General features: G+C 39.0%; 2 protein-coding genes across 3 annotated transcripts; one reads left to right on the top strand and one right to left on the bottom strand.

Moving 5' to 3' along the window:
* Positions 1 to 1,434: 1,434 nt before the first annotated feature.
* LOC135470088 (mitochondrial ribonuclease P protein 1 homolog) lies at positions 1,435 to 6,960 on the bottom strand. Of its 2 annotated transcripts, none has more exons than XM_064748835.1 (4): positions 6,900 to 6,960; positions 4,834 to 5,188; positions 3,264 to 3,964; positions 1,435 to 2,887 (listed from the first exon to the last, which is right to left on the bottom strand). In XM_064748835.1, the coding sequence occupies exons 2-4, from the start codon at positions 5,170 to 5,172 to the stop codon at positions 2,737 to 2,739; spliced, it is 1,191 nt and encodes a 396-aa protein (XP_064604905.1). In that variant the 5' UTR covers positions 5,173 to 5,188; positions 6,900 to 6,960; the 3' UTR covers positions 1,435 to 2,736. The 2 variants fall into 2 exon arrangements, with proteins under 2 accessions (XP_064604905.1, XP_064604903.1); XM_064748833.1 differs by lacking the exon at positions 6,900 to 6,960 and adding an exon at positions 6,102 to 6,183.
* On the top strand, positions 6,419 to 9,191 carry LOC135470089 (thioredoxin-like protein 4B). Its single transcript, XM_064748836.1, has 3 exons — positions 6,419 to 6,827; positions 7,409 to 7,560; positions 8,339 to 9,191. The coding sequence occupies exons 1-3, from the start codon at positions 6,690 to 6,692 to the stop codon at positions 8,502 to 8,504; spliced, it is 456 nt and encodes a 151-aa protein (XP_064604906.1). The 5' UTR covers positions 6,419 to 6,689; the 3' UTR covers positions 8,505 to 9,191.
* The last annotated feature ends 1,639 nt before the right edge of the window (positions 9,192 to 10,830 follow it).

Here is a 10,830-nt window from a genome sequence, read left to right on the forward strand (position 1 = left end):
AATCTATCCTGAAATGACAGCTGTATACGCCACAGAATGGAATCTGGTCGTACAAAAAAATCACAAAGCTTAGAACACAAGATGATGATGCAAATAATTATTATAAACAGTTTTCCTTTGATAATAGCATGCAGACAGTGCAGAAAATTAAACTTTTTTTTGAGGGTTTAAGGACAGTAAATCACATGTTCATGTAAGTCAGCACTGCATGGAAATTCCCATTTAAAAAGACAGGGCTTTCCCAGCTAGAGGTAACCCAGTGTGAAAGTAGCTTGGTGTGTGCGAAAGCTCAGAGAATGGTGATACGGAAAACATTGCCTGGTTCTGTATCAGGCGGGTAACGCGCATAGGTCTATGACAAGATAAGTTTATTGACAGAGGACATGCCTTACCCAGTCACAGTATACTGACACCATACATGACGTTCCATCCAGTAACAGTATACTGACACCAGATGTGATGTTCCACTCAGTCACAGTACATGTATACCGACACCAGACATGCTGTTCCACCCAATCACAGTTCACTGACTGGACATAATGCCCGACCCAGTCACAATATACCAACACCTGACACAACATTTCACTCAAGAACATTATACTGACATAGGACAGGAGGCCCGACCAAGTCATAGTGTACGAACACACGGACATGATGCCCCACCTTATTGCAGTATACTGACGTTGGACATGATCCCACACCCAGTCACAGTATGTTGACAGGGAAAGTGCCTTACCCAGTCACAGTATACTGACACCTGACACAACATGCCACTCAGTCAAAGTATACCGATACAGTACACAAACACAGGGGCATGATGCCCCACCCAATTACAGTACACTGACAAGGGACATGACTTCCCACTCGGTTATAGTACACCGACACTGGACAAGACATCACACCCAGTCACAGTATATACTGACATCAGACGTGACGTTCTACTTAGTCACAGTAAACTAACACCAGACATGATGTTCCACCCAGTCAGAGTATACTGACACCAGACATGACATTCCACCCAATCACAGTTTTCTGATGGGACATGACACCCGACCCAGTGACATGATGCCACACCCAGTCACAGTATACGGACACCTAGGGCATGATGCCCCACCCAATTACAGTACACTGACATTGGACAAGACATCCCACCCAGTCACAGTATACGGACGCAGGACATGACGCCACACACAGTCACAAAGTATTGACAATGTACTGACACAATGACTTGATGCTTGAACCAGTCACAGTATGCTGACTCAGTGACATGTCTCCCAGTAATCTGCGGATGGTCGTCCATTTTCTCCCATCATAATGATGGCCACTGACGTGTAAGTGAAATATTCTTAAATACGCTTGATTTACTGAGCTATATCAGCTCTTTAATTCTCTGAACTTTCGATCATGAATATGCAGGATTCATGGTCCAATCAGGTTCCACCTTAATTAATGACACTGACAGGAGTTCAAAACAACACGGGATGTGGTCGAAGTGAGAAGTATACGATGTATGGAATATATTTATTTCACACTAGATGTAGAAGTGCTAGTACAAAGAGTAAGTCCTTGCAAATCAACATTTTAATGGTTATTGTGGAGACGGTTACTTTATGGCAAAATAGGCTAGATAGAAATTAGTGATGAAACAACAACAACATAGGCTACATTGACCCCATGTATTGCCTGATAGCACCTGCATTGCCTGATGACTTTCCGCTTGCCATTCGATTCAATAAAAGCACAGCGATCATCATTCATAGCACTGCTTATTGCTGTTGTATAATGTTGTGTCTAGGAATAAATCGGTTCCAGACGTTCTTGCATTTGGTTCAACAAGTAAATACCGTACCCACTTTATAAGAGACGATCAATGGTTGCCATGTCATTAGCTGTCAAAAGAGTAGGTTTCTGAAGACTTTTATATATATACATGTACAGTAAAGTAAAGGTGATTACAAAGCCTCTAGTGAAATATCAACCTTGCTGGCAGGAAGATGCAGTAAACTGACACCAGGTCAACACTAAACTACATGTAGTACTTGTGCATGTAGCTCCCGTAATCCTACGTCCTATGTCAAGAAGCACCAAGATGTCTTTAATTTATGTATTTGATCGGCAGAAGGCTTTATGGTGGGAGGGAAACCCACAACCATCCTCAGGTTGATGACAGACCTTCCCACGTACGGCCAGAGAGGAAGCCAACATAATCTGGACTCGAACTCACAATGACTTCATTGGTGAAAGGATTCTGAGTCATTGTGTAATGCTGGCGTGCTAACCTCCTGGTCCACAGAGGCCCTTGATTGTCATTAAACTCATTGGCATGAAATGGAAAATGAACTGTACCCGGATCTCTCATCTTTTATTCAGATGCTACGCTCACTGACCACTGCAATGCTGTCGTTTTCCTCATGTGACATTTAAAGTTAATCCCTGAGTCAGGATGAACTGTTTCATATTTTATATGAAAATGTCATTTAGACCGTCATAACAAGATTTGAGCCACAATCAATTTCCTTTAATACACAAGAACGTATTGTGTACACAACAACATTATGACTGAAACAATGAGATAAGCATTCTTCCTTTGTGCTATGCAAGTCAACCACACGCGCACTTTGCTGATATCCTGTGCCAACAGATGGACTGGTTGGTCACACAGTCATATGTACATGTACCTATACATGCAAATCAACTTAAGATGTAGGCAATACACTCTGATATGTCCTTAGCACATTAGTACATACGTCCATAAGCAGTGTTTTCTTTTGCAATTTTTCTGTTGGGGATGTGCTGGAAGGCAGTGTACCAGTCCTGGGTCAACTGAATGTCCAACATAATGTTTACCATCTGATCAATTGTTAAGGATTTTGTACCTTTTCCCCACCTGTACAAATTATAACAAAAATGGCAATAACTCAAAAACCTCTGTTCATAAACATGAAAATAATTTACAGACAAAAAAAGACATCAATGAGTTGCTAATATGTACAGAAAATATGTGACCAAAGTCATGACTGTTCTTTACAAAGGTGCATATGCAGATTTCTTTCCCAATCTTTTGTTAGTTTTACAAGATTTTCCCTCTCAAAACTATCACAGATTGCAGGACGGTTTATAATAGCAGTACAAACCTGCTGTTAAATGACGGAACAAGTGCTATGAGTACATCACATAATGTTTAACTGCAATTGTTCTGATTTACACTGAAATTATAAAGCATTCAAGAACAGTTAATCCGACATGCCATGACCTGTACTTACTTGTGGAAGTGGTCCAGGGGTAGCTTGACCATGGCTATGCCTTCTCGCTTGGCCTTCGCAAGAGTCAAGGGTTTGGAGTTGGACTTGTCTACTATCCCTCCAACAATGTACACCTTGTTATGGTCATACTTCCTCATGACCTCTGGGGCATTTGGGGTCAGATAAACAAGCTGATCTCGAGGATATAAGTCCAGATAACTTTTTTCAGTTATTGTGAACATGTAGTCCTCAATGGGCAAAGCCATTGAATGATCTTGCAAAGCACGTAGTACTTTTGATGCTTTTTTCGCATTGCACATAATTAAATGAAAGGGCTCTTTATGGCTCTTGTTGGAACCATGGCTGTACAAGATCTGTTCGGCTAGGTTAATTATTTCTCGACTCTGCAATGTATCCTCGAATCCTAGGTCTATAACAAGAGGCTCACCAAATAGCATGGCATTTGCTAGTTTGGAGTTATGGTATCTGAGAATGGTTTTCTTCCTAAGTCTTAAGAAAATTGTATTCAGCGGCGGTTTTTCTTCTTTTTCTACAGACTGTAAAGCTTTCTCCCTCAACTCTCTTTTTAATGCTTTTTTCCTTTCCTTGGCAAGATCATGCTTCTCACAACTTCTGAAGTACCTATGTAGACGCCTTCTTGCTGATTTTGTTTCACATTCCAGCAACTTTACCCACATTGTAGGTGTCATTTTCTCTGGTACCTGCAACAAAGAAATATTTGCTCATGCTTGTATTTCTGGAGTCATGCTTAACAATGACTCGTAGGTTTGTGTACATAGACTGTGTCTCTTTGTATCAGGGCAAATCCAAGCCACCAAAGTGCTGCCCCCACTGAAGTAGCAAGGACACCTGACATGACACCCCACTGTAGCATTATACTGACAATGGGCAAAATTAACATTACATGCTCTAGCCTCTCAATGCTGGGTGCCAAGCCAGGCAGCAACACACACCATTTCAAAAAGTCTTTGGTAGGCTTGACACAGACTTGACCCCAGGTCTCTTGACTTTGAGGCAGATGTTCTAACCACCGAAGAGGTCTGTGAAATATTTGTGTGAAGGTTTCCGTTAACTTCTGGATGTCAAAAATATATACTCGTAGCTATATTTTTGCTTTCAATGATTATACAGCCCTCCCTATGAAACCTTGCTACTGTGGCAGGTAAAATTGCTTTCTGTATTCAGGAACTATTTAAGACATATCAATTACATTTTATCTTAGACTTGGTGGCAATTAGTCCACACCAGCTGTATGGGCAAATCGGTTGTCTCACAATATCTTGTTAGGGATGACTTGCATTTGACTCATATGGCATACTTCGGTTCATGTATTTACCAGATACAGCAGGTGTTTTACACTTTTCTCAAGAATATTTCACTTAAAAATAACTTGATCAACTGACCTCATTGTCATGTCACTACCATGGCGGTGTAATACAGGCTACAATAATGATCATCATGGAAGATATGTGTGCATAATGCTGTGAAACTTTGCACTTTGTGAAATGGGCACCAGCAAAAATCAAACATCAGTCTGAGTACCAGCATGGGGCCTGACAACTTAACTTACTGATTCGCTCATATATTGCATGACTTCATATTCCAGTTTGATAACCTTCAGTTTTTTCTCCATCTCGGGACTAAGAGAGTTCAGGATTTCTTCAGCACTTTCTGCCACGTGCACACGATTTGTTAGTGGTGCATTCTCTACAACAGCTGCTTGTTGCTCCATAGCAGAGTTGCTATATTGCCTTATTGAAAATCCAAATCTTTTTGGGTTTGTCAGTGTCACCAGTTTGCTATATAGAAGTCCACAACCCCATTTTGGAAGTGATGGAAATGGTCCTTGTAAGACCAAAGCCTGTCTGAACACAACTCTCAGAAACAATGCACGGCAGCTGACAGCCATTCTACTCTCAACCTTCCTGAAGCAAAAGAAAGAAACAGGCATAATTTTGTTTGATCTAAATAGTTCTATTCTCTACAGACAAAATTCTTCCAGGACAAATTAAGCTTTAAGAGTTTGCCGTGTTAAGAGATGATATCAGAGATTACATGTAGGCCTAACTGCCTGCCACATAAATGGCAATGAATTTTAAATCGAATTAAGACCATTCGCAGACTGGTAGTCCTACATGCTTCACCTTTGCCAAATTATTTCTTAGAATGCCACAAGACATAGCCCTAAATTATTGCAACAAAGGCGCTGGCATGTAAAATTGGTAGATTGGTAAAACAGGGTCATCTGTAGTTAAATTTAATACTCTATAGTGCTATAATAATTAATATACGCAGATAAATGTAGGCCTACATACATCCACTATTACACGATGGCTAGGTGTAGTATTTGACATTAATGAATGGAAGAAAAACCATTTTCATGAAGTTTGTGTGTGAACATCATCCTGCACCATGGACATCATCCTAGGTTTATTCTATTTATCAAACATAAACATCATAACTATATGCTACTTTTATTCACATAACATGTTTCGTTATGTTCAACGTTTAATTTAACCCCAGACGGAGTCCACCTTCCACTCACCGTAATGCAGACTGCCTTCATGTAAATAACCCTAGGTCAGGAAAAGTTTGACATTTTCCTATGTCACTTTAGAAGCATGAGCTGCACTTTTATGACTGATCCACTGAATGACACTCAAAAGAAACCATGCTAGACTACGATAAAACGAGCTTCAGCTTGTGGTGTTGTAGTACTACTACCAGAACTCAAACTGCCTTATTCCAATGACCCGAGCCAACTCCTGAGATAACAAGTCAAGAAACATTAACATTCCCGACAGAGATGTGTTGAATTTTTCTGCTATCCTTACTTACCTAATGTTTTCAGTGCCAACTCGATCAAATCACATGAACACCAGATTCGACATTACGCATATGTACCATGTGTAGTCAAATGTGCATGGCGCCATTGTAGGTACCCTACTATAAAATTACCCTAGTCATTTTGTTTCAAATCTGTGTGACTTTTTCAGTAGAATCAAAAACATGCGATTTCCTACAGAACTACAGACCCTGGCTGAATAACTTAGTTCGTACATAGGTCATACTTTGAAAACAAAACCTTATCCAGTTGAGTAATTTTATTACCCATGCGGGTGAAATACACTGAGGTGTTCGACATCGGCCTGTAGTGTTTTATGCTCTACTCTTGTTACGCTGTCGAAGAACGTGCAGCTTTCATTTCTTTACATTAGTTAGCCCAATTTTAAGTCTTGTGCTAATTTTAACGAGGAAAACAATTTATAAGATAATATGATGCTGGAGATTCTACTCGAAAAGGCTGGCAACGTGTAAACTTAAGCAGTCGCACTTTCCTTATTTCATTACAACAACAACGACAACAAAACAAACCTCCACAATACGCTGGCGTGACCGAGAGATGTCACTGTCAGTTGTGTCGGCATGAGTTCTGCGTATTTATTGCCAACACTGTCGTCCAAGCGAGAGGTGGATGATGTTATTAAGTCGACAGAGGACCTTGTGTTGGTGTTGAGATTTGGAAGAGAGAACGACTCGTCTTGCATTCAACTTGATAATGTTGTAAGTACTAAATGGTGGCCTACCAGTACTTGTGCCAGGTAGTAATTTATTGCTGTCATATGTAATAATCACCTTCGGAAACTATGTCAGTAACCAGCCAAGTGTTGGTTGTATACCCCAGGAACTATTGTTTCCATCGCCTGTAATACCTGATAAAATTTTTGAGGAGATCGACTTAGCGTTGAACAACATTTAAATACATGTATACATCAATAAGTAGACCTTATAATGAAATAAATGAAACTAAGGAATTGATTAACACCGGTTAGAACATTCATGTGCTGTGAAACTGTACTGTGGTATGTCATATGCTAGAGCTCATTAATACAGAGATACATCTCTCTAACTCAACATAAAGTTTTATCAATGTGAGATCATTTAATGATTACTGAAGTGGGACTATCTATATTGGATACAGATTTGTGTAATATCTTCATTAAGAATAATTGTATCTCTAATCTTTTAGTTCCCCACAACATGGCTGTGATAATGTATATGTGGCACTAAGCCACACTCAAGCATTCATTCTATTTCTTTAGAATCTAGGGTTGTAGCTTGCCGTATTATATTTTGTTTTTCAGCTTTCAAAGGCTGTACAGGAGTTAGCACGTATGGCTGTTGTCTATGCAGTGGATGTGGACCAAGTCTCAGTCTACAGGCATTATTTTGACATTACACTCATACCAGCTACTATTTTCTTCTTCAACGGACAACACATGAAGGTAGACTGGGGGTGAGTTGTTGTCTGCATTTCACTTTATACATTTCCCTCAGTTGTATGGACAATAGGACTTATATAATGGCTTACATTTTTCTCAGTCCATTGCTAAGATTGTTCAGTGTCTCAAGTTGATCATATTGGGGGGAAAGATAATGCAGACACTATATGGAGACCTTCAAGGAAAAGATGGAAATAGTTAAAACTATGATTGTATCAAATTTTTTCTTGTATAACATCTAGACAATGTTTAGGAAATTTTAGAAGCTTTCATTGGTTGAGTGGTTTATTTTGCCTTTAAGTCAGAACTTGCATGGTTCAATGCTGGCTCTTGCAATGGTAAGTGAGAGACATCACCTTTTGTAAGGAAGAACAAAAATGGGGCAGTTTGGAACATTTCCTTCTTAAAATAGTCAGTTCCAGATTTTTTTTTTAGAAAATACATTAGTCTGCTATTATGCTCGCTGCACATGCTTTTGGAGTACCATTTAGCTTTTCGTGCATATTTGTTCAAAAAATGTGTGTTATGGTAAAGAGTACTTTGCTTGGACATTGAATGCATAAAGCATAAATTGTTGAGTGTACGAGCAAATAGTAATAATGGTGTTTAAAAAGGTTTAAATACACTTGTCTTTTCCTTTAGCTTGTTTGTTGTAGCTTTAGTTCGTAGCTGTTTGTGAAGGTTCTGTACTGATTTTTTTTTCAGTGTGCATGTAGCAAGGTGTATGAAGCATGTGGGAACATATGTTGTAGTTCGTGACAATAATGTCAGTTATCATTCCTATTTTAACAGAACTGCAGACCATACTAAATTTATTGGTGGTTTCAAGAAGAAACAGCATTTGATAGATGTAGTGGAGACTATTTACCGAGGGGCTATGAAAGGAAAGCTGATGGTTCGCAGTCCACTTGATCCCAGTGACATTCCAAAATATGAGCTCTTCTATAAGGACTACTGAATTTCAACAGGACTCCTATAAACATTTAAATGGCCAGTGGTCACTGGTGTGCTGCATTCGACAGATGGCTATACAAGTATTATGTTGTTATAGCTGTGGTTCTTGTCCAAAAGATATGCTAGCCTTTGTGGCACCCTCAGTCTTTCAACGAACACCATAGTTCAAAACTTCCAGAGTAAATACATTGTGATGCAGAGATATTGGATAAACCTGGATACATGCAGCAAGTGTCATGAAAATCAAGAATTCTTCACTTATCAGCTGCTTGTTCAAACAATCCATCTCTAAAGAATGGTACATCTCTAAATCACTCTTGAAATTAAACCATCTGAAGGAAAATGTTCCCAGAATATTACAAAAATATTATCATGCATCATCCCAAAACTAAATTATTGTCCATATGTAAAATCACTTCAGGTCTCCATGTTCTGGAGATTTAACGTCCATTTTCTGGGTGATTTAATTATGTTTGGAAAGTTTTGCTACTTTGTACACTGTTGTTAGCATTATCTGTGCAGTTTAAGCAATTTGGATCCATAATGGACACCTGTAATATTTTGTATGGAAAGTTGATGTTTTAAGGACTGGGTGGCTTCATCATGTGTGCAATCTATTTATTCCATTTCTATTTGAGTATTGAAAAGGAGAAAAGTGTACTTGGTGTAATGTTTAATAAACATTGTCATTTGAAAATGTGATATATTGTTATTATTACAACAATATGTATATCTCTTATTGCTTTAATATTATTGACCAGCTTTTACTTCATGTTGTATAAATCTTTTTACGTTTTAGCTGGGTCCAGAATTACATTGAAGGCTTAGCAGGCTTGCTGCAAACGTTGGGCCCTTTGAACAATTAATTTAGTTCAGGACTATTTAATGCATATAACAAAGTGTTCTGAAACATAATCTTCAGCTGTTGCCTTAAAATTTGCGTGCGACATAAAAATATTGCTTGAACAACGTCCAGTCACACAGATTTGACAAGGCAATTTTCCTGGAATGATCTTGTGTGGAAGAGATAGTCTACTAGAAGAACAAATCTGAAGTTTTAGTACTATTCACATTTGTTGGAATTTCGGAAAGCAATCCCATTTTTAAAACACAAGGGCTTTGATACTGTTGTAGCTCTTAGTCATGAGGTGTGTCACGTGCAAAGGTAGGTGATTAACTCGTTTCCTCCACCCACAAACCGGAAAAAGTGAAAAATTCCTGTGCAATTTAACATATGGATCTGGCCTCATCTGAATGGAGCATGAAGGTTGTGGGCTACAAACGATGCAGCTACTGCTGCATGCTTGGGGTTTTTACATCATACTTAATTGTCCAGTCACATGAGGAGGAATCTTTAAGTTGTGCATGTATACTGTGTGTTGTGGAAAGGGTCCATGTCAAAATGCTGCCACCACTGAAGTATTATGCCAAAGACACCAGACATGACACCCCACCCAGTCACATTATACTGAGACCAGGCCAACCAGTCCTGTTTCGTTGCCCTCGCCTCTCAGTGCTGTGCCAAGCAAGGCGGATGGAGTACCATTCTTGAAGATCTTGGTGTAACCTGACCTGGGTTTTATCCCAGGTCTTCCATGGGTGTGATTGCTGTTTTTTTTTTTTGATGATTTACTTACAGTAAGTTAAAGTAGGAGAGAATTATATCCTGCGTTGATGTCAACCTTCATAACAATGCACAATGGAAGATTATCCAAAATCAGAACACCTTATCAATCACACTGCTGCTTTTTAGTAACAATACTTCCTCTGCTCTCAGTGTCAACTTTTTAACCATTGCTACTACCACAAATGGGTGACCTTTCTAAGTCATGTGACACATTGTCTTACTTTTACCTTTCTGACTTGTTAACACAATAAACTAACGTTAGTTCTCCTGATGGCAGCAAAATAAATTGTCAAAATATGTATTTCACTTCTTAGCTTCATAACATGGACTTAGCTTTGCCTGTGGAGGCAATAATTCAAAGTCAGACTACTGGAGTGGCGCTTTCAGTGACAATGGTAACCATGCTTTCCATGTATAGTGGCTGACAAGAGACCCCAGCTTCAGCTCAATCAACAGATGGGACACAAAACTCCAGCGTTTGTGTCCATGTTCATTTTACCAAGATTGGACTAATAGATGATAATATATTTAAACTCCTGTCATAATTCATTATAATGCCCAAGTAAAAGTGATACTCAGAGAACAACTCTATATCATCAAAATTCAGTAATAAAAGCCCAGACAATGTTCTACATCAAATATAATGCATACAAAGACACACAACAGATTTTACTTGGATGTGGAAATAGTTTTAATTCACTTC

This window comes from Liolophura sinensis, chromosome 7, assembly GCF_032854445.1.
Source record: "Liolophura sinensis isolate JHLJ2023 chromosome 7, CUHK_Ljap_v2, whole genome shotgun sequence".
NCBI lineage: Eukaryota > Metazoa > Mollusca > Polyplacophora > Chitonida > Chitonidae > Liolophura > Liolophura sinensis.

Bases quoted from the DNA above. Each gene is read 5' to 3' on its own strand.
- LOC135470088 (XM_064748835.1), bottom strand. From the start codon at position 5,172: ATGGCTGTCAGCTGCCGTGCATTGTTTCTGAGAGTTGTGTTCAGACAG. The intron at 3,965-4,833 runs GTAAGTTAAGTT...TCTTTGTTGCAG, and splicing joins TGCAATATATGAGCGAATCA to GTACCAGAGAAAATGACACC. The intron at 2,888-3,263 runs GTAAGTACAGGT...TAATTTGTACAG, and splicing joins CCCCTGGACCACTTCCACAA to GTGGGGAAAAGGTACAAAAT.
- LOC135470089 (XM_064748836.1), top strand. From the start codon at position 6,690: ATGAGTTCTGCGTATTTATTGCCAACACTGTCGTCCAAGCGAGAGGTG. The intron at 6,828-7,408 runs GTAAGTACTAAA...TTTGTTTTTCAG, and splicing joins GCATTCAACTTGATAATGTT to CTTTCAAAGGCTGTACAGGA. The intron at 7,561-8,338 runs GTGAGTTGTTGT...CTATTTTAACAG, and splicing joins CACATGAAGGTAGACTGGGG to AACTGCAGACCATACTAAAT.